We start from the raw sequence: 20,638 nt of genomic DNA, 5'->3' as shown, positions 1-20,638 counted from the left end.
AACTACTAGAACGGGACAGGAACTTGGAGAGGCGCTGAGACCCCACGGAAAGCCCCAGAGATTCTGAGGGGAAGGGTGCTGAGCAAGTGTCAGTTAAGGGCTACTGTGGGAAGCTGCAGGCAAGCAGCCCCTCCATTCCTTTCAAGCCAGTCCCTGGTGTTTTGCAATCAGACCCAGAAGAACAGGTCCCCGCAACCCCCACCCCCATCACCCTTCACCCTTCATCCCAGATTCGGCCCCTAGGGGAGGGAAGGGAAAGAGGATGAGGCAGGAGGCAGAAGGTGAGGGGTCTACTGGATTTTTTTATCTTCCGGAGGAGGGGTAAGGTGGGGGGTAGGGGCTGGTTCGTGGACATGTAGACTTTGTGTGGGTTGCCCAGGTTGTAATAGGCGCTGGCAGCTGCTTCTGCAGCCTTGACTTCAGCTGCAGGAGTGGAGGGGACATCAGGGCTGCTGACCTGTGGTTCCATGGGCCCAGGGTAGGGTGGTGATGGGGGCTGCACATATCCCCTGGCCCTGTCCATTATGGGAGGTCTTAGATAGAACTCAGGTGGGGGTGGTGGGTAGGGGTAGCCAGGAAGCAGGAGCACATTCCATTGGTGATAGGCAGTGGAAAGACATAGACCCCGCTGAGCAAGTAGTGGGTTCCAGTGGGGGCTTGCGATGCCACCTGTAGATGTTTAATACTCTTAGATAAAGCTCCAATCATTATCATACAAAATTTAAAGTAATTATAAAACTTCATAAAATTCTTTAAGACCATACAAATTAACTATTTCAACTTAAAACATTTTTGGAGCTTCTTTTGAATCTTTAGAGTCTTTGTTAGACACAAAGAAAATTAATCTTTTTATAGTTTCATTTTGTTTTTACCAAATCAAATATTAGTTTTTTTCTTTTTTTGGTTTCAAAATTCATTTATTTATATTATCACAAGAATTTAAACATTACATTTGCCATTTAAAGAAAAGGAAGAATGATTAGTCTTTAACATGATTTCAAACTTTGTAAACTTTAGAATGATTATAAAAACATTTATACTTTTTTTAATTTATTTGTGTGAACAAAGTTTTCTTTGATGATGACAATCAAGAATTCAAAGAGCTCATTCTTAAAATGTCTTAATCAGGAATTGATAGGCATTTCAAGTATACATTTTTATATTAAAAGTTCTGAAGAAAAGGTTATTAATATTTCTACCAAAAATTTGAAAAATATATTTGATATTTATACAAATTCAACGTTTAACATTATCTCTAACTAGAGGCCTGGTGCACGAAATTCGTGCACAGAGGAGGGTTGTCCCTCAGCCCAGCCTGTACCCTCTCCAATCTGGGACCCCTCGAGGGATGTCCGACTGCCCTCGAGGGATGTCCGACATCCCTCTCACAATCCAGGGCAGTCGGACATCCCTCTCACAATCCAGGACTGCTGGCTCCCAACTGCTTGCCTGCCTGCCTTCCTGATTGCCCCTAACCGCTTCTGCCTGCCAGCCTGATCACCCCCTAACCACTCTACTGCCAGCCTGTTTGCCCCCAACTTCCCTCCTCTGCCGGCCTGGTTACCCCTAATTGCCCTCTCCTGCAGGGTTTATCACCTCCAACTGCCCTCCCTTGCAGGCCTGGTCCTTCTCAACTGCCCTCCCTTGCAGGCTGGGTGCCTCCCAACTGCCCTCTCCTGCTGGCCATCTTGTGGTGGCCATCTTGTGTCCACATGGAAGCAGGATCTTTGACCACATGGGGCAGCTATATTGTGTGTTGCAGTGATGATCAATCTGCATATTACTCTTTTATTAGATAGGATAGAGGCCTGGTACAGGGGTGGGGGCCAGCTGGTTTGCCCTGAAGGGCATCCCGGATCAGGTGGGGGTTCCCTTGGGGTGTGGGGCGGCCTGAGCGAGGGGCCTGTGGTGGTTTGCAGGCGGGCCACACCCCCTGGCAATGCAAGCGGAGGCCCTGGTATCTGGAATTTATTTTCCTTCTACAATTGAAACTTTGTAGCCTGGAGCAGAGCCAAGCCAAGCCTGGGGCTCCCTCCGAGGCCGGTAGCCATTTCTGTTGGGGTTATAATTGAAACTTTGTTGCCTTAAGCGGGTGGGCCCAGCCAGGGTGTGCGGAAAGCTTTGCTTCCCCTGTTACTGGCGGCAACCCTGGCCTGCTCTCTCAAGCTCCATTCTGCCACCATTTGTTTGAATTTGTTTACCTTCTATAATTAAAACTTTGTAGCTTGAGTGGAGGCTTAGGCCTGGCAAGGGCAGGTGGAAAGCTTGGCTTCCTCTGTTACCTAGGAAACCTTGCTCTCTGTGGCTGTAGCCATCTTGGTTTGGGTTAATTTGCATACTCGCTCTGATTGGAAGGTGGGCGTGGCTTGTGGGCGTGGCTTGTGGGTGTGTCGGAGGTATGGTCAATTTGCATATTTGTCTATTATTAAATAGGACACTGTGTATTTATTTTTTAAAATTACATGGTGTGAGAAAGCAATGGCATTTTTATTTATTTTTAATCTTTATTGTTGAGATTACTACAGATGTTCCTCCTTTTTCCCCCCATTGCTCTCCTCCACTGGGTTTCCGCCCCTCTCCAGGCCTTTGCCACCCTATTGTCTGTGTCCATGGGTAATGCATACATGCATATAAAATCTTTGTTTAATCTCTTCCCTTCCCCCCAGCCCCCAAGTATTACTTATATTGATCATATCACATTAAAGTTAATTCCCAAAAAGCAAGTCACAGAAAAATGTTATAGCAACACCCAATTATTTAAAAAAATTATTTACACATAGACATGAATGTTAAGGACATGTATTTATATTCTGCTTGAATATTTAAAATAGACTATTTAATCTTTATAATAATTTCTTCAAATCATCCCAGAACATGATTTATGAATATTGTAGTGCCATTTCCCCCCCTAAAAATATGTCTCTGTCATATTTTAATGCTACCTTCTAGGCTTACCGCCACCAAATAACTTCAAATTAATAAGAAAAAGACTAGTAGAAAAAATGGACATAAGATATAATCAAAACAAAAATTGAATATAAATGGCAAAACAAAATGGAAAAAAAATGTCGACTCACCATATTTAATGAAGTGTAAATTAAAAGTGTGACACTAATTTTTCATCTATGAAATTGGCAAAGTTTATAATAACACCTATGCTGACAAGGATTTAATAAAAGAGACATTCTCATACATTGCTGATGGACATGTAAATGGTATATAACCTTTATGGTGAAAAATTTAGGCAATGTACATCAGGATATTTTTTTAAAGTGTCTACCATTTGATTCATTAATAATATAGGAATACTAGCGGCCCAGTGTGTGAAATAATGCGACACCCAGACCCACCCTGCCTGAGCCTCAAGACCCCAGACCCGCCCTGCATGAGCGGTGGGGACCCCAGAACCACCCTGCACAAGCCGTGGGCCCTGCCAGCCCCTCGCGCGCCCCGCTGAGCCACGAGTCTCAGCCCGCGAGAGGTGCTCCACGCACCCCCTGGTGACCAGTTGTTTGGTCGTTCCGCTGTTACAGCGTCAAGACAACAGGCCTTTTATGATATAGATGTCCTATATCCTAAGGAAATAATCTGAAATGCACATAATGATTCAAAAGCATTTACCAAACCATTACTTTTAGTAATGAAAAAAATACAAACATTCAATAACTTAAGAATGCTTAAACATATGTTGGCTTATTAACAAGACAAATGCCACCACTAAAAGAGACAGTTTTTTAAAAATAAAAGACACAGAAAATGCGCGTAAAATATAACTACGCACACATACTCACTCTGGGAGAAAATACACCAAAATATTACCAGTGACTATGTCTGGGTGGTGAAGTTATATCTAATTTTAATTTTCTTCTCTAAATTTTATAGATTTAAATGAGAGAGGAAGAAAGAAAAGAGGTCTGATACTCCACTGCTTCAGACATATGTATCTGTGATATATCTTATATTTGTACAAAAGCAACAGTTTTATATTTTTGTGTTACCAATTCAAAACCTTAAAGTAGTTTAAATAAGTAACATACTTAAAGCTACTAAAAAATAGCCCTGGCCAGGGTTATGAGTTTAATTCCTGGTCAAGGGCATCCACAACACTAGTAGGGGAGGTGCAGGAAGCAACTATTCCATGGTGCACGCTCTCGCTCTCGCTCTCTCTCTCTCTCTCTCTCTCTCTCTCTCTCTCTCTCTCTGCCTCCTCCTCCCCCAACCCCTCCACTCCCCAGCCTTCTCCCTCCCTTCCACTCTCTCTAGAAACCAATGAAAAAAATATCCTCAGGTGAGGATTTAAAAAAAAAAAAAAACTACTAAAAATTAAATAAGAAATATTGAGATAGAATGAGAAAGCAAATAACATAGCTAAGTAAAGCTACTGCAATTAAGCACAAAAGAGCCTAAGCTTGCTAGCCACCACAGCCTTTAGGTTTCCATATCTAACAGAAGAGGAGGGGGACGGAGGAGTACAGTGTTATGATGTATGTCAGGAGTGTTCTACACTAGATAACTTAGTTAATCATCACAGATATTATTCTCTTTCATCAGATGTGGAAACTGAGGCTATGGGAGATTAAGAAATAACTTATACAAAATAAAAAATCTAATGAGATTTAGATTAGAAGTCAGATTTTTGTCCTCATTCTTCTATAATATGTTATACCTCAAAAAGACACAAACATTCACCAGATACTTTTTTTCAGTCCAGAGAGAAATTTGGTGGGTGGGCTTTTACAAGAGATAATAAAATATATAATGAATAGTCATTTCAATTGTATTAAAAAAGATGAAAGTATGATCATGTAGATTTAGTCTTTCTGGACTATCAATGAAATGCATCTTCTACCAACTAAATATTAAGGGGAAATGTTAAGCTGCAGTTCTATGAAGACAATTCTACATTGAACTTTACCTGTCAGAGCATCAGCTGTCACAATGACTGACCTTTTTCAACACCGGTTAGGAAAATATTCATATCCTGTATACATTTACTGTCTGAATGAGGATTACATGTTATCCAAATAAGCCCATTGAATTTCTATTTCTAAAGCTAACTATTTAACAAATTTTCTTGTTAAAATTTTTTTTAAATTTATTTAAAAATGGGGAAAACACCTCTCTGCCAGCTCATAGGAATTTGTTATCATAATTTCTGCTATGTAATTTTCCTTAGATACAGTCACACAAAATCCACCTGGTACAACATTTCTATAGCTCTTGGCATACTAGAATGTCACAAATTTTCACTTGCTAAAAGTATACCAGGCCAAAACACTCTGATAGGCTTACTAAAATAATGACCATAACCTTACCTAGTTTTGAGAAAATATGAACAGAAGAAAAATGTTCTAATATTTCTTCCTGTAGACATTAATCGGAATCCCATATATGTTATAAGCTGCAATACAATGCTTATTTTTCAGTTTTTATTTTACCTTCCTTCCCTAACGTTACAATAGTTGCATTCCACATCCATGCACTCAAAAATTTTTTATTGAATCCATGTGTTAGGCACTGGAGACACAAGGAGAATAAGAAATTGTCATTGTTCTCAAGGAGCTCACAATTTGGTAGGAAAAAAGATACATGAAATGAAACCAACAATAAATTACAAGAGACTATAATATACACTACAATACATGACTCCATATTGTATTGACTGGGTCAACAAATATCAGTATTCCTATTTGTAAACCACTCCAAGAAGAATTTATACAATTACCTCTTGAATATACCAGAGAAAATACATCATAGTTAAAACAAAATGGACAATGATTGTAAAAAAAATTTTTTTTAAATACTGCCCAACTGGTGTGGCTCAGTGGTTGAGTGTCAACCTATGAACCAGGAAGTCATGGTTCAAATTCTCGGTCAGGGAACATGCCTGGGTTTGGGGTTCGATCCCCAATGGGGGGCATGCAGGAGGCAGCTGGTCAATGATTCTCTCTCATCATTGATGTTTTTATCTCTCTCTCCCTCTCCTTTCCTCTCTGAAATCAATAAAAATATATTAAAAATATGCCTACGTTTTAAATAGCAATCATTTTTAATTCTATAGCTAACAATAACATATTGTCAACTCCAAAAAAGGGATAATCCCTTAACCTCAATAGCAAGGTTAATGTTGGACAACAGCTTAAACCTCATATGTTATAACAATCTTGAATCATGTTTTTTATTATTTTGTTTTAAATTTGAGTTGGCTTCGTCTATAATTTTCTTTCCACTTAACCTCCAAATTAATGAAGGGGTGATTATATATAAGAAGAACTTACCTTTCGGCTTGAAGCTTAGTGGTTTTTACTATCAAATCCTGAGTCTGTTCTTTTGCTGCCTAAAATTATAAACATATCTAATATCAGTACATTTCAATTTTGTTATACTTCAAAAAACTAACACTACCACTTACTGGAGTTTAGACTTATAGCAAAGGAGATCACACTCCAGAACTCAAAAGTTTATAAAAACACCCGAGTCGTAATTAAAACATAAGTTTTAAGGCTCATATACTACCTTTACCAAGAAGAACTCACTCAATGTTATCAAAACATACATCATACTAAGGCTTACAAAAAAGAAAAAGATATCAGGATGCTGACTAAAGAATTTAACAGTTCGTGATGCTTTTTGTGAAACAGAAGCACTGGAAGGGCAAGTTAAGGATGAAGAATATGACTTGTTATGCACATGGTGAGACACCATGAGACCTCTAAATGGAGTTGTAAGTTAAGTCACTGAAATACTCATCAGAAATGGCCAAGATGGAGATAAACATTTGGGAGTTGAGATATACAAACTACCTCTCATATAAAGTTTTGGTGAAGATTAGAAACAGCCCTATCTAAAAGACACAAGCTGCTCCTGACCAAGTTCCATACCAAGCAGTCCTCCCTCCCACAAGCCAGAGCTGAAAGGATCAGGAGCAAAAACCTGAAAAATAAGGTGTTCTATCCAAGAATAGGCAAATATTTATAAAGTGGATTAAAACAAAAGACAGATGTAGTCGATCAGACTCTCTCAAAGACCTGAAATAAGGCAGTTATTAATGAGGGAAGAAACAAGTGGTTGTAAGGCAAAAAAAAGACAGAGGGTCTAGGCCTTGAGGGGATATTGAGTCAAAAGAATATATACATAAAGTCGCTACTAGATGGAAATTATCCTATATAATAAAAGAGTAATATGTAAATTAGCCATCACTCCGCGACAAAAATCGCGGCGCCCATAGCAGACGCTGGAGGCATCGCCCTGGCAACGGGAGCCCAGCATCTGCTCCTTGGCCACGGAGGGGTCTCTGGCCAGAGGACTGGGAGCGGGATGCTGAGCTCGCGTTGCCAGTGGCAGCACGAGCTCAGCGTCCACGCCACGGCTGTGCTGCGGCAGAGAAGGGGCCTCTGGGGCAGCGATTCCACATCCCCAGCCCGGCCGGCCGTGCGGCAGAAATGAAGGGGCCTCCAGGGCCGCCCGCCCACATCTCCTCCGGTGCCTGGGTCCTCCACCTGCAGCCCCCAGTCGCAGCCCATCAGCCCCAGTCGCAGACTGGAAGCCCCCTGCCAGCAGTCCAGACGGGACCAGTGTGGCACTGTGGTGGTGGGTGTCAGCGGGCATGCTACAGACATCAAATCACTGCCACCGAGGCCACCCCCCACACACACTCACAAGTAGTATGGTCCAAGGGGGTGACTCCTAAGGCAAGGCTCCCATGGCAGCTGATGCTCACCATGCCAGATGAGGAAGCCAGACCTAAAAGCCCAAGCCCCCGAGTACCCGAGCTGCAGGGTGTTGTGGGCGGGGCCCTGAGGAGGCCCCAGGACAAGCATCTTCCCAGAGGCTGTGCAGAAGGAGGGGAGGAACCTCTGGCTAGAGGCCGGGGTGAGGGATACTGGCGTCTTTGCAGGCCAAGACAGGGCTGAGGGACCCTCCCCCTCCGCACGCCCGTGCACGAATTTCGTGCACCGGGCCTCTAGTAAAATTATAAAGTACTAGAGGCCCAGTGCATGATTAAATCATGCACGTGTAGGGTCCCCTAGGCCTAATCTGCCATCCTGGTGCCAGAGCGGACAGGCACCCAGCTCCCACGCTTTCGCTTTCGATCACGGGGGAGCTGGTGCCTGTCTGCTGGTGCACCAGGCCTTTCAGAAGCCTCTGGTGTGGCGGAGGCTTCTGAAAGGCCTGGTGCCTGAGCAGACAGGCACCCAGCTCCCCCGCTTTTGATGGTCCGCGGCGGGACGTGAGCTCGCTGCCCCAGAGGCCCCTTCTGTGCCGCAGCACAGCCATGGCACAGACGCTGAGCTCGCACCGCCGCTGGCGACACGAGCTCAGCGTCCTGCTGGCCCAATCAGCCACCCCGGCCACCCCGAGTCCCGCCCCCCCGCGCCTCCTGGCCAATCGTGGGCATAGCGAAGGTACAGTCAATTTGCATATTTGTCTATTATTAGGTAGGACTAGGACTATATCCCAAGAAACCAGAAACACCAACCAGAAAGTATATATGCACCCTTATGTTCATATCAGCACAATTTACAATTGCTAAGATTTGGAAACAACCTACATGCCCATCAGCAGTTGAGTAGATTAAAAAACTGTGGTACATCTATACCAGTGGTCAGCAAACTGTGGCTTGTGATCCACATGTGGCTCTTTGGCCCCTTGAGTGTGGCTCTTCCACAAAATACCACGTGCGAGCGCGCACGTACAGTGCGATTGAAATTTCGTGGCCCATGCGCAGAAGTCGGTTTTCGGCCTGTGCGAGTCTATTTTGAAGAAGTGGCATTAGAACACTCAAGGGGCCAAAGAGCCTCATGTGGCTCGAGAGCCGCAGTTTGCCGACCACTGATCTACACAATGGAATACTATGCCGCTATAAAAAAGAAGGAACTTTTACCATTTACAACAGCATGGATGGAACTGGAGAGCATTATGCTAAGCGAAATAAGCCAGTCGGAGAAAGATAAATATCAAATGATCTCACTTATATGTGGGATATAATGATCAACATAATTTGATGAACAAGAACTGACCCAGAGACAAATGGGAGGGGAGGGGGTGTTAGAGAGCAACCAAAGGACTTGTATGCATGCATACGAGCATAACCAATGGACACAGACACTGGGGTGGTGGGGGCTTGCCCGGGGTGGGAATGGCTGGTGGGGGGATGTCAATTGGAGAAAAAGGAGACATATGTAAAACTTTAGACAATTAAAAAAATTATATAGTAGACAAAAACACAGAGTGGAGGGCAGTCTGTTAAAGAGAGAATACCAGAAAAAAACAAAGGAAGGAGGATGGGGGTCATTTTCATGCTGGGTCAGTACAAAAAAAAAACTTCTGCTGCTAATGTTTCTAGAGCTGCATTAGATCTAAAAACACCCTCCAACCACCACCAAGTTCTGGGTTCTTAAAGCCAAGTCCAGACTGTCAATGACATTTTCTCTTACTGATTTATCTACCTCCTCTCAGTCATTAACAGAGTCCCACCCTCATCTCTAGGGAAGCTATTTTGAGGCTGTTTTCCTTGCAACCAAATTAAGTGCCCAAGAAATAGTAGATATTTTTAAGAAAATAGATTTAAACCTAGATAATTTAGCAGATCATGAACTTTTAATGAATGGTGCCAAACATGATAGCTCCCATGATATTCTTCTAAAATTACTACTCTTCAAATCCAATAACTTCTTCCAATGTTTATCTTTCCTAATGTCATTTTGCTTTAAAGATCCACTTCCACACTTTATCTTGCCTTGTACAATTTTTTAAATATTATATTTCAATTCTAAAACTTATTAACATCCTATCTAATAAAGAGGGAATATGCTAATTGACTCTCATGCTGTCACAAAGATGGTGGCGCCCACAGCCAATAAGGAGGGAATATGCTAATTGACTGCCATGCCCTCAAAGATGGTGGTGCCCATAGCCACAAGATGGCGGCACCCAGTCCCCATCCCCACCAAGGTGGCAGGTGCGAGAAAAGGCTCCGAGCACCTGCCTCCAGAGTCCCCCAGTTCCCTCAGTCCCCCAGCTGCCCAGGGCTGCCCGAGGCTCTGGGTAACTAGGTAACTAGGGCCAGCCAAGGCTTGAGCTGCCGGCAGTGGCAGCAGCAGAGGTGTGATGGGGCGTCACCTTCCCCTGATCGCCGGGTCGCCTCCCACCCCTGAGGGCTCCTGGACTGTGAGAGGGGGCAGGCCGGCCTGAGGGATCCCCCCTCCAGTGCATGAATTTTCATGCACCGGGCCTCTAGTATTTTATGAAAAAAGAGTGCTTCACAAAATCAGTATCATAAAATGTGTATTAGCTTCTCTTTAGCCTTAGTAATTACTAAATTAAGGGTGTATCTTATAAGCACCACCATCAATTAATCACTGAAATATTATACTTGTGTAAAATGTTATGCAATTAGAATTTTTGCATTATTTCCTGATGCTTCATTTACAAATTGTGGTAATGATTCCAAATTAATGTTTAATAATACTTGTAAAGATTATTACCCTAAAATAATTTTAGTCAATTTATCTTCAATGTCAAAGATGATTACTTCTCATTAAATAATAAACATATGACTACAAATATAATTTATTAAAGTACAAACATAGCCAAAGGGATAAACCATAGCATACCAAAAAAATTTCTGATTTAATTTCTAAATGTATCTCATAATATCAATTTCTAAACTGTCCTAAATCCAAAGCATTTTAGAAAAATTAATTAAATAATTAAATTATAACACTCTATAAGTCATTATAACACCCTATAATGTAAAAAGAGAGGGGATTTACCAAGAAATACTTCTTTTTATAAATAAATGAATTGAAAACATTATTCTAGAGTTGATAGTATAAGTGGGTACTATTAAGATTATAACAACACTATATCCAAATAAATTAGTGCCAATAAATAAGATTTTCAAAATCATAGATCTAACACCTACTAATCTAAGAATAAAGAATGAATGTATCATACATGAGTGAAATCATATGGTTCTTGTCCTTTTCCACCTAACATTTCACTTAGGATGGTGAGCACACAATGCAGTACAGATGATATATTATAGAACTGTACACCTGAAACCTATAAAATGTTATTAACCAATAGTACCCCCAATAAATTAAATTAAATTAAAAATAGTGAATGTAAACAATAAGTAGTATAAAATATTTTTAAATATTCAATATAAAAAGCTATGAGGAAATGTTGCAAGTCTGGAAAGAAAAGTCAAACAAAATCAATTACTATGCAACAAAAGTAAGTACAAAAAAGTGAAAAGGCAACAATTAGCAGTTTATATGATTATTTAGATATTGTATAATTAACAAAGATCTAAATATTAGAAAATAAATATACCAATAATATTTGATGTGTTAGTTAAGAATAAAAAAATTAGACAACACTAGGAAAGTTAAAATTTTAGAAACAGGAAATTGACTAGTTCTGCAGACAGATCATACAAGTACCTACAATTATTCTGTGGACTATGAATAGATTCATGATTCTTCCTATAATAACTGTAGCTGACAATAGGTCCAAGAGAATCTTATAGATAAAAGTTTGTAATAAAAATGTTAAGGTAGTAGAAATAATCATGACTGACTCTTAACTTAGGAAGAACCTATTCCACATGACTGAGGATAATTAGATTAAATGCTAACTCCACAACCAAAACAGAGGTTCAGAACAGTTTTAATATACAGGCTATGAGTAAAATTAAACATATTTTCCTGAGATTTTTTTTTTTTTAGGCTGAGCACGATTCATAATTAAGCTTGAGTTTGAACTTACTCCTAAGGCTTTCTATTAAGAAATTATTTCTGCTGGACTTATGGCATATATATGGGATTGAAAGGTTTATCAAAACTCTACACAGTTAGCTCTGCACCAGCCAGATCAAAATATAAAGGCTTCTGGAGTTAACTGAACAATATTACAAACTTCCCACAGGGCATGATGTAGTAGATATCCATACATTTTGTAGACCTCTCTAACAGTTACTTTGTACCGGGAACTATGCTAAAATCAAGCCATTATAGAGTACCTGTAAGCGACTTGTCATATCTTGACAACAGCTACTCATTGCTTGAACATCTTCATTTATGCTTTCCAGTTCCTGAAAGGAGAAAAGTTAACACCATAAAATATACTGGTAAAAAAATTTCTCTTCTCTAAGACAAATCCTGATTTTCAACCCATGAATTTTTTCCCCCCAAAACATAACTAAATATCCCATATTTAAGACTAGAAATGATTAAAAAGAAGAACATATAGTGTTAGAAAAGGTGTAAAATAAACTAGTGAAACAAAAAACGGCAAATGCTTGCCCTGACCAGTGTGGGTCAATGGTTAGAGTGTCAGCCTACACAAGGAAAGGTCAAAGGGTCATGGGTTTGATTCCCAGTCAAGGACACATACCTGAGTTGCAGGTTCAATCCCTGGGCCGGGGCCCAGTCGGGCACTTGCATGAGGCAACCAATTGATGTGTCTCTCATGTAGATGTTTCTTTCTCTCTCTCTCTCTCTCTCTTCCTGATTGCCCCTAACTGCTTCTGCCTGCCAGCCTGATCACCCCCTAACCACTCCCCTGCCAGCCTAATTGATGCCTAACTGCTCCCCTGCCAGCCTGATTGCCCCTAATTGCCCTCCCCTGTAGTCCTGGTCACCCCTAACTGCCCTCCCCTGAAGGCCGGGTCACCCCTAACTGCCCTCCCCTGCAGGCCTGGTCATCCCTAACTGCCCTCCCCTGCAGGCCTGGTCCCCCCCAACTACCCTCGCCTGCAGGCCTGGTCCCCCCCAACTGCTCTCCCCTGCAGGCCTGGTCTCCCCCAACTGCTCTTCCCTGCAGGCCCTGTCACCCCCAACTGCCCTCCCCTGCTGGCCATCTTGTGGCGGCCATCTTCTGTCCACATGGGGGCAGTCATCTTTGACCACATGGAGCAGCCATCTTGTGTGTTGGAGTGATGGTCAGTTTGCATATTACTCTTTTATTAGATAGGATAAACATTAATCTCAGTTCTAGAATTAAGATTTTTTTCCTTCTCTCTATTAAGTACTTTATATTATAAAAATTATAGTACCAGATATTTTCAAATGCCACTCTTCACATTTGTCTATAATCAGTATGTAATTCAAATTACTAAACTAAGTTCTAAACTGTTTTGATGTAAATAATAAAAGAAGCAGGTATAATTGATATTAGCAATAGCAGATACACAAACTCATCTCACCATTCCCTTAAATTTTACTGTATAATATAAAAATAATAGTACTATGACATTATCAGTCAGCTAGGTCAAAAATATCTACTCCTAATATTTACTTTAGCTACCATATTAAATGGGTTTGCTTTGTAAAATAATAGAAATTACCTCTCTCAATATATGACTTAAATGTAGAGATTTGGTAAATTGTAATTCAAGGGACTTTTACACTGTAAAATCTTTGAACTTAGAGTAAACTGTCTTCTTTTTTCCCTAATTAAATAAAATTATAGGTTGTGAAATACAACTAGAGTATGATAAATTCTTTAAAATCTTTTTTGTTATGTAGAATTTTCAAAAATATCCAAATGTTGAGATACTATGAATGACCATGTACATATTATCTGGTTCAACAATTACCAACTTGTGACCACCTTTGTTTCACCTCTACCCACTTCCTTCCTCTTTCCCACTCACTTTCTCCTTCCCCCACAAACAGAATCATTTTGAATTCCAGATATATAATTTCATCCATAATCATATCCATATGTATTTCTATGAGGACTCAAAAAAAGACACAATGCTATTTACATATCTAATCATTTAACAATAATCTATTAACCTTTTGCACTCGGATGTCGAGTGTGACTCGACACGGTTAGCATCGGTAGCAGCTCGTATGTATTTGAAATATAAAAAAATCCAAATAAATAATTTTTTATGAAAAGAAACTCCAGTTTTTTTATTCTACTGCCATGCTTTGTAAAATCTGGGGTATTTAAAAAATTAAATCCCGAGTAGAATAAAGGAATCGAGAAAAAAGCAAGCGAGTGCAAAGGGTTAAAGTAAATATCTAATCAGTGTTCAAATTTCCCCAATTGTCTCAATTTTTTACCAATTTGTTCAAATGAGGAACCAAAGAAGATTCACAAATAGTAATTAATTGAATATTTCTTTTTTTTTTAATTATTGCTTAAAGAGAGAGAAAGAGAAACATCAATTTGTTGTTCCACTTATTTACTCATTCATTGCTTGATTCTTATATGTGACCTGGATCAAACCTGAAACTGTGGCATATCAGGAAGACGCTCTAACCAACTGAATTATCTAGCCAGGGCCCTCCTCCTCCCTCCCTCCCCTCTCTCTCTCTCTATTTCTATTTTTTTCTTTCTTTTGTCTATTTCTTTCTTTCTTTCTATCTTTTTTTTTTTTTATAATTTATTTGTTGAAGAAACTAGTTCATTTGCCCATACAGTTTCCAACATTCCAGATTTTGCTGACAGTCTTCATGCTGTTAATATACTCTTCTGTTGCCTGCATTTCCTATAAACTGCAGCAGTTAGATCTAGAAGCTTGATTATATCTGGTTCCATTTTCTGGCAAGAATTCTGGTGTTGTATAACTTTACTAGAGGCCCAATGCACAAAGATTCGTGCAAGAATGGGCCTTCCTTCCCCTGGCTGCTGGCACTGCCTTCGCTCTGGCCGGAGCAGCCTTTCTGCTCCAGCTCGGAGCCGCCTTTCTGCCTTCCCACGCTGCCCAGAGGCCCGGAGAAGCTGGGGTGGTGCGGAATGCCTGCGACATCACCATGGTGACAACACAAGCATCCCGCCCTGCCCCCGGCGTGCCTGTGTATGCAAATTAACCTGCCATCTTTGTTTAATTTGCATACTCACTCCTGATTGGTTGGTGGGCATCACGCAGGTATGGTCAATTAGCATGTTACTCTTTTATTAGGTAGATTAATAGTCACATATATGGTTTTTCCTCTTTTTGTGAGGGTAGCAGCTAGTGATGATCAAAGGCTTGATCAGTGGTTCTCAACTGCGGCAGTTTTGCCCTGCAAGGGGGCATTTGGCATTGTCTGGAGACATTTTTTGATTGAAATAACTGGGGGGAAAATGGTGCTACTGGCATCTAGTGTTTAGAGGCTAGAGATGCTACTAAACATTCTATATTGCAAAATGTAGAATGTTGAAAAACCCTGAGCTAGACCTACACATTCAAGAGTGGTTATAACTTCTAATCTAATTCTACCATTTCTTCTTCATTTATTAGATGGAATATTTCTATAAAGAAAAGTTTGCCCTCAACAACCATATATAATTGGTATAAAAGGTAGGATTAATGTTTAGTAATTCTTTCCTTTTATTTAAAAGTTTTCAAAATAATAAATTTTTCCCTTACATCCACCAAAGATAACTAATGAGGGTTTTGTTTGGTTTCTGATATCATTATGAATTCATGGACTAAACATGTTTGATGTGTTTCAGTCCACTGAGTTATTCTTACTGATGCTCAAATAGTCCTACATTTGGTCAGTAGAAGCCTTTTCAAGTAGCTCCAGTCTTTCTGATACTTTCCCAATAATCACAGACAGCTTTCTTGCTTTCTGGTACTGATAATATTGTTTCTTTCAGTAGGAAAGGGTGTTTAGAAAGCAAAATCTGGATGTGCTCATTGCTACCAGTTCTTCCTATTTTGGTGAACACCACTTTACTTTCCATTTAACCTTCCAGATTACTAGTCTTTACTCAATGAAAACCTACTAAATTGTTTAAAATGTTTTTATTAAGTACTCATTGAAACCATGTATCACTCTCATACAACTCATACAGAAATATTAACTATGTAATATTATGATGTCATATTAACATAATTAACAATATGTTACATAATGAAAATAGACCATAAAAAATAAAATTCATTTTACCTGATGATGAGTAGACTGCTCACTCAAGTATGATGAATCATTATTTACACATTGAAATATTCATCTTAATTAATCTGAAATTTTCATAATTTATTTTTTTTAATATATTTTATTGATTTTTAACAGAGAGGAAGGGAGAAGGATAGAGTTAGAAACAGCAATGAGAGAGAAACATTGATCAGCTGCCTCCTACACACCCCCTACTGGGGATGTGCCCATAACCAAGGTACATGCCCTTGATTGGAATCGAACCTGGGACCCTTCAGTCCGCAGGCCGATGCTCTATCCACTGAGCCAAACTGGTTAGGGCTGAAATTTTCATAATTTAAAATGTATTAAAGGAATTCAATTTTAATTACCTTCAATGGGGAAGTGGTTATCCAAGGGAGATTTATTCAATGAGGGAATATCTCTACTGGAAAACTATTCAGAGAAATGTTATTTATTATTATTATTATTGTTTAAAAAGCTAAAATTCCACAGAGAATATCCTAGAACAAATGTTACAACTTTTTAAGAACCAGCATTAGTGGAAGTCACAGATTCAGAAATCACTCTAATCCAAAGACTAAGATGCTTCTGGAGTAAGTAGTTAAATTTTCTATTTGAACTTGATACATGAATAGCAAATATGCCAACCTAATTAATCAAAATACTTAGTACAGAGTCAGGCATGTAGTAAATTTTCAATAAATGCTTAATGAAAAGAGTTTACATACTTCCTTCACTTCCTTGAAAATGCTTACAAATTCTTCATTGATGGCTAAACTTCTGCGTTCAATATCTCCACGTAAATTTCTTCGCGTCCGCAAACTATTTTCAACAAAAAAGGTTGAAAGTGCCTTGAGAGCTTCCAACATTTCCTAAACAAGAGATGATAGAAGAAAATTATTGGGATCAATTTTCAAATGTTTTCCTAGTCTCAAGCCAAAAATTAATAAAATCATTTTCAAATAATGTTCCGTTAAACAACCCCCAAAATGTTGAATGACCTTCACATTACTAACAGTGCCAGCATTATTTCTGAAACATAATAAGGTTATACTTATTGTGTATTGTGGCATGTATTCAAGGTTATTTACTTCAGAACTGTTTGTAATTGCAAAGATTAGAAATGACTTTAATGTCTATTTAAAGGGGATTGGTTAAAGAAATTATGATACATCCATTTTAAAAAGGTGAAAAATCTTATATGCTTATATAAACCTTTTTCTGGAAGGATATATAAAAGAAACAAATACCACCGGCAGCCAGTAGGAACTGAGTAAATGGGAGCAAAATTTAAAGAAACTTAGAGAGGTAGGCCTCTTTGAAGTGACTTTTGAACTTAGGCCTGAGTGACAGGAAAGAGACATCGGTGTGGGCAAAGCCTTCCACAGACAAAGGAAATGAATGCAAAGATCCTAAAGCAGCAGAAAGGCCAATGTGACTAAAGCCATGGGAAACTACTAGAGGTTTTAAACACAGGAGTAATGTAATATGCTTTACATATTTAAAAGTTTGTTCCAACTTTGTGAGGATGGGTGGTAGAAGGGGGCAAGAAAAGCAGCAAGTAGGGAAAAACTAAAATAATCCAAGCAAGATTTGATAGTAGCATAGACCAACACGGTAGTAGCACTGCAGGTGATATTTTTTTCAAGGTAGAGCCTATAAGACTTGCTAATGGATTGGATGTGGGATGTGAAAAAAAAAAAATGACAGGTATCAAACATTACTTACATGCTTCTTGATTATATGGGTAAAAGATGATATTCTTTAATAACAGTAGGGAGAGAACCAGTTTGGAGAAAAAGAGTTCTAGTGATGTTAAGTTTTTATTATGTCGATCAGGTGTCCAATTGGAGTTGCCATATGGACAATTGATTGTACAAATCTGGATCTCCATAGAGGTGTCAGAAATAGGATTATAAATTTGAGAATCATAATGACTTTTGGTATAAAATTATGAAAGTAAGCGAGTTCTTCTATAGAGAGATGAATAGAGGAGAGAGGACAGAGGACCAGGCCCAAGATATAAAACAGGAACCTAAATCTTACACATATTAATTCCTACAACCAAACTAACACACTATATAGTCTAACAGGCTACCCTTCCATGTTTCAGTTAGAATGTTATTTTGAAATACTGGCTGGATTGACAAAAATAGTAAAGCTATTTAAATTCAATGTAATACTTAAGAGAGAGGAAAACATCTTTGTTGTCATTGTTGACTATTACAGATGTCCCCCGTTTTCCCCTTTGCCACACCCCCTCCCCAGGCCTTCACCACACTCTTGTCTTAGTCCATGGGCTCTTTAGGCTACAGTCCTGGAATGTCTCTTAGGGCTTGGCTCAAAGAAGTAGTCAGTAAATGTTGAATGAACAAAATCACACAGACTTGAGTGTAAATTATAACTCCACCAATTACTAGTTATATGATGTAACTTACACTCTCTATATACCTTATTTTTCTCATGTGTAAAGGAAATAATGTCAATTTATTGGAGTAGCTGTATTAAATGAGTAATAAATATCAATATTTGACACTGTTTTAAACACTTAATAAACTGTATGATAAAATTAACGTTTAATAACTAACAGTAAGTGCCTGGCACTTGTCTGAGCACTTCACCTGGATTCTTTCATTGAACCCTCAGAACAATCCTGAGGTTACTAGCAGTATTCACAACTTAGGAATAATAAAACATAAGCTTAGAGAAGTTAATGGATTCACTTAAATCATAATGCATCAATTTGGTGGTTTTATCTAATAAGTAGTAGCCTAGAGACAGCCTTACTCATTATATTAAGATGTTATTTTTTACACACAAATTCTTATTGACAGCTTGTTTGCAGTAACCTACACATTTCTAAAAGCTCAGTGATATATTATCAGCCAATTTACCTAGAGACAGTGATAGAGAAGAGATAACCAGCTATGAGGGAGCTAGAAAGTCCCATCTAAATTTCAGGAAATACTTGGGAAAGGATGTGGACAATCAATTTTGTACAGAAATACAGCTTGAGCCCACAAATCACAGGCAGTACTTAAGACTAAATAAATATTATTTCATCTTAGCCACGAGCAGGTTCTTTCGCGTTGCCTTACATAAAATATAATACAAATAAGAAATAAAATAAATTATATAAAATAATTTCATATTTTAATTGTTTTAACTTGTCGATGGAAATGCCTGGTCCTCGTACCCCCGATTCACGTTGTCTTATCTTGTAATTGGCTCTTTTGCATCCGTTTCTTATCCCACCTCTCCAACTCGGACCGAACAACTCCGAGGGTAGGAGAGGGACCCACGGTGTCCTCCCAGATCCAAAGTTATCAAGGAACCTTTTTAAATAGGAGCAATACCCGGGAAACCTCTTTCCTTCCCCAGGGCTCCTCGCCTCCCCTCCCCGCGAAGGTCTGGGGTGTCCTCCCGGCGGGGACTGGGTGTCGGACGGAGGCCGCCCGGTCCCGGTTCAGCCCCGCGGGCGACGCGCGCCCCCGGTCCGGCCAGCTCCGGTTACCTTGTCATTGTCCAACCGCGTCTCCAAAATCTTATGCAGCTTCCGCGACAGCGGATTGTTGGGTTGCGCCGAGGTCCCGCCTGCCCCATTGCTGAGGCCGTTGGCAGCCCCGGACGCGGGGACTGTGACTGCTTCCCCGTTACCCTCGGCCATAACGCAGGAGCCCACCCCCAGCTCAGCCGCAGCCACCTCGGACCGGCAGCCGAGTACTGCGCGTGCGCGGTGTGCTGCGCATGCGCCCGGAGAAGGCTGTGCAGGGACAGCTCAGCTCAGCCAGGCCCTGGGAAGCGATAAGGCAGAGAAGCTACAGGGAGGCGGAGCAAAACCCTCAGCGTGAGAGGAGGGGACCAATGTGGTATGATCTGCAGTCAGATTTAGCGTTCTGGATTAATATTTTTGGGATTGAAAGGATTTCCTAATTCTGAATCTATGAAGTGTAAGCTGTATGTTATAGTCAGCACCCTCTCCCCAACACCAGAGGTGTTACGAACAGGACAGCCCTCTGAGTCAGAGGGAGAGAGCTGTTCCCAATCTCCATTCTTATCTTCTCATATAAATGTGTTTAAATGAGAGACCTTTATGCATTGTGAAAAGCCAATTTATTAAAGCATGCACCTTTATTGAAAAAGCAAAGCAAGCGAACTGATACATCTGGTTTATGAAGTGCAGACAGGCTTATAGCTCATTTGAAGAGCAGGTTGGGTGGGCATCTGAACTGTTATACTGTATACCCTTTGGGTTATAGGCTTTAAAATTTCTTTGTTGAATATTTGGTACAGATTAATTTTCAAAGTTCCTTTTTTTTACTTTGTTGTGGCCTTCCCAGAAATCATGAGAAGCACCTGGCAACTTTATCTTGCCAAGCCTTAAAATTGTTGGCTTCTCTGCTTAAGGAGTAAAACTGCGCTTTTTTTAATTTCCCCTCTCTCCTCTTTTTTCGCATTCTCTCAGTTGGGAGGTTTTTTTAACCATTTGCTCTCATGTCCTTGGCTGGGGAAGATAATGGTTTGTTATTTACAAGCTGGCTGCAAATTGCCTATACTGTTTGGCCTTTGTTTAACTTTCCTGTCTCAGTTTCCCTATTCCTCCTGCCCTGGAATCCTGTGACCTAAGTATCAGGAAACACACTGAGACCTATGCCTGGCATTTAAATTCACTAAAAGTTAATTCAAATTAAATTCACCTTCCCTAAATGCTTTTCTTTCTTATTTTTTTTTTCCATCACCATTTATCC

At 40.0% G+C, this 20,638-nt stretch overlaps 1 protein-coding gene across 1 annotated transcript in view; it reads right to left on the bottom strand.

Annotated features, from left to right (window-relative positions):
* COG6 (component of oligomeric golgi complex 6) overlaps positions 1-19,605 on the bottom strand; it is a 113,944-nt gene extending 94,339 nt beyond the window's left edge. The window contains exons 1-4 of the mRNA XM_054719768.1: positions 19,405-19,605; positions 16,619-16,762; positions 12,029-12,100; positions 6,279-6,337 (exon numbers count right to left, since the gene is read on the bottom strand). Of these exons, the coding sequence (XP_054575743.1) occupies positions 6,279-6,337; positions 12,029-12,100; positions 16,619-16,762; positions 19,405-19,557 (428 nt within the window). The 5' untranslated portion in view covers positions 19,558-19,605. The remainder of the gene's footprint in view (positions 1-6,278; positions 6,338-12,028; positions 12,101-16,618; positions 16,763-19,404) is intronic.
* Between the last annotated feature and the right edge of the window lie 1,033 nt (positions 19,606-20,638).

The sequence above is a fragment of the Eptesicus fuscus genome, chromosome 8, assembly GCF_027574615.1.
Source record: "Eptesicus fuscus isolate TK198812 chromosome 8, DD_ASM_mEF_20220401, whole genome shotgun sequence".
Lineage (NCBI taxonomy): Eukaryota > Metazoa > Chordata > Mammalia > Chiroptera > Vespertilionidae > Eptesicus > Eptesicus fuscus.
The sequence above is the reverse complement of the archived record's forward strand: the minus strand, read 5'-3'. Positions and strand labels throughout refer to the sequence as shown.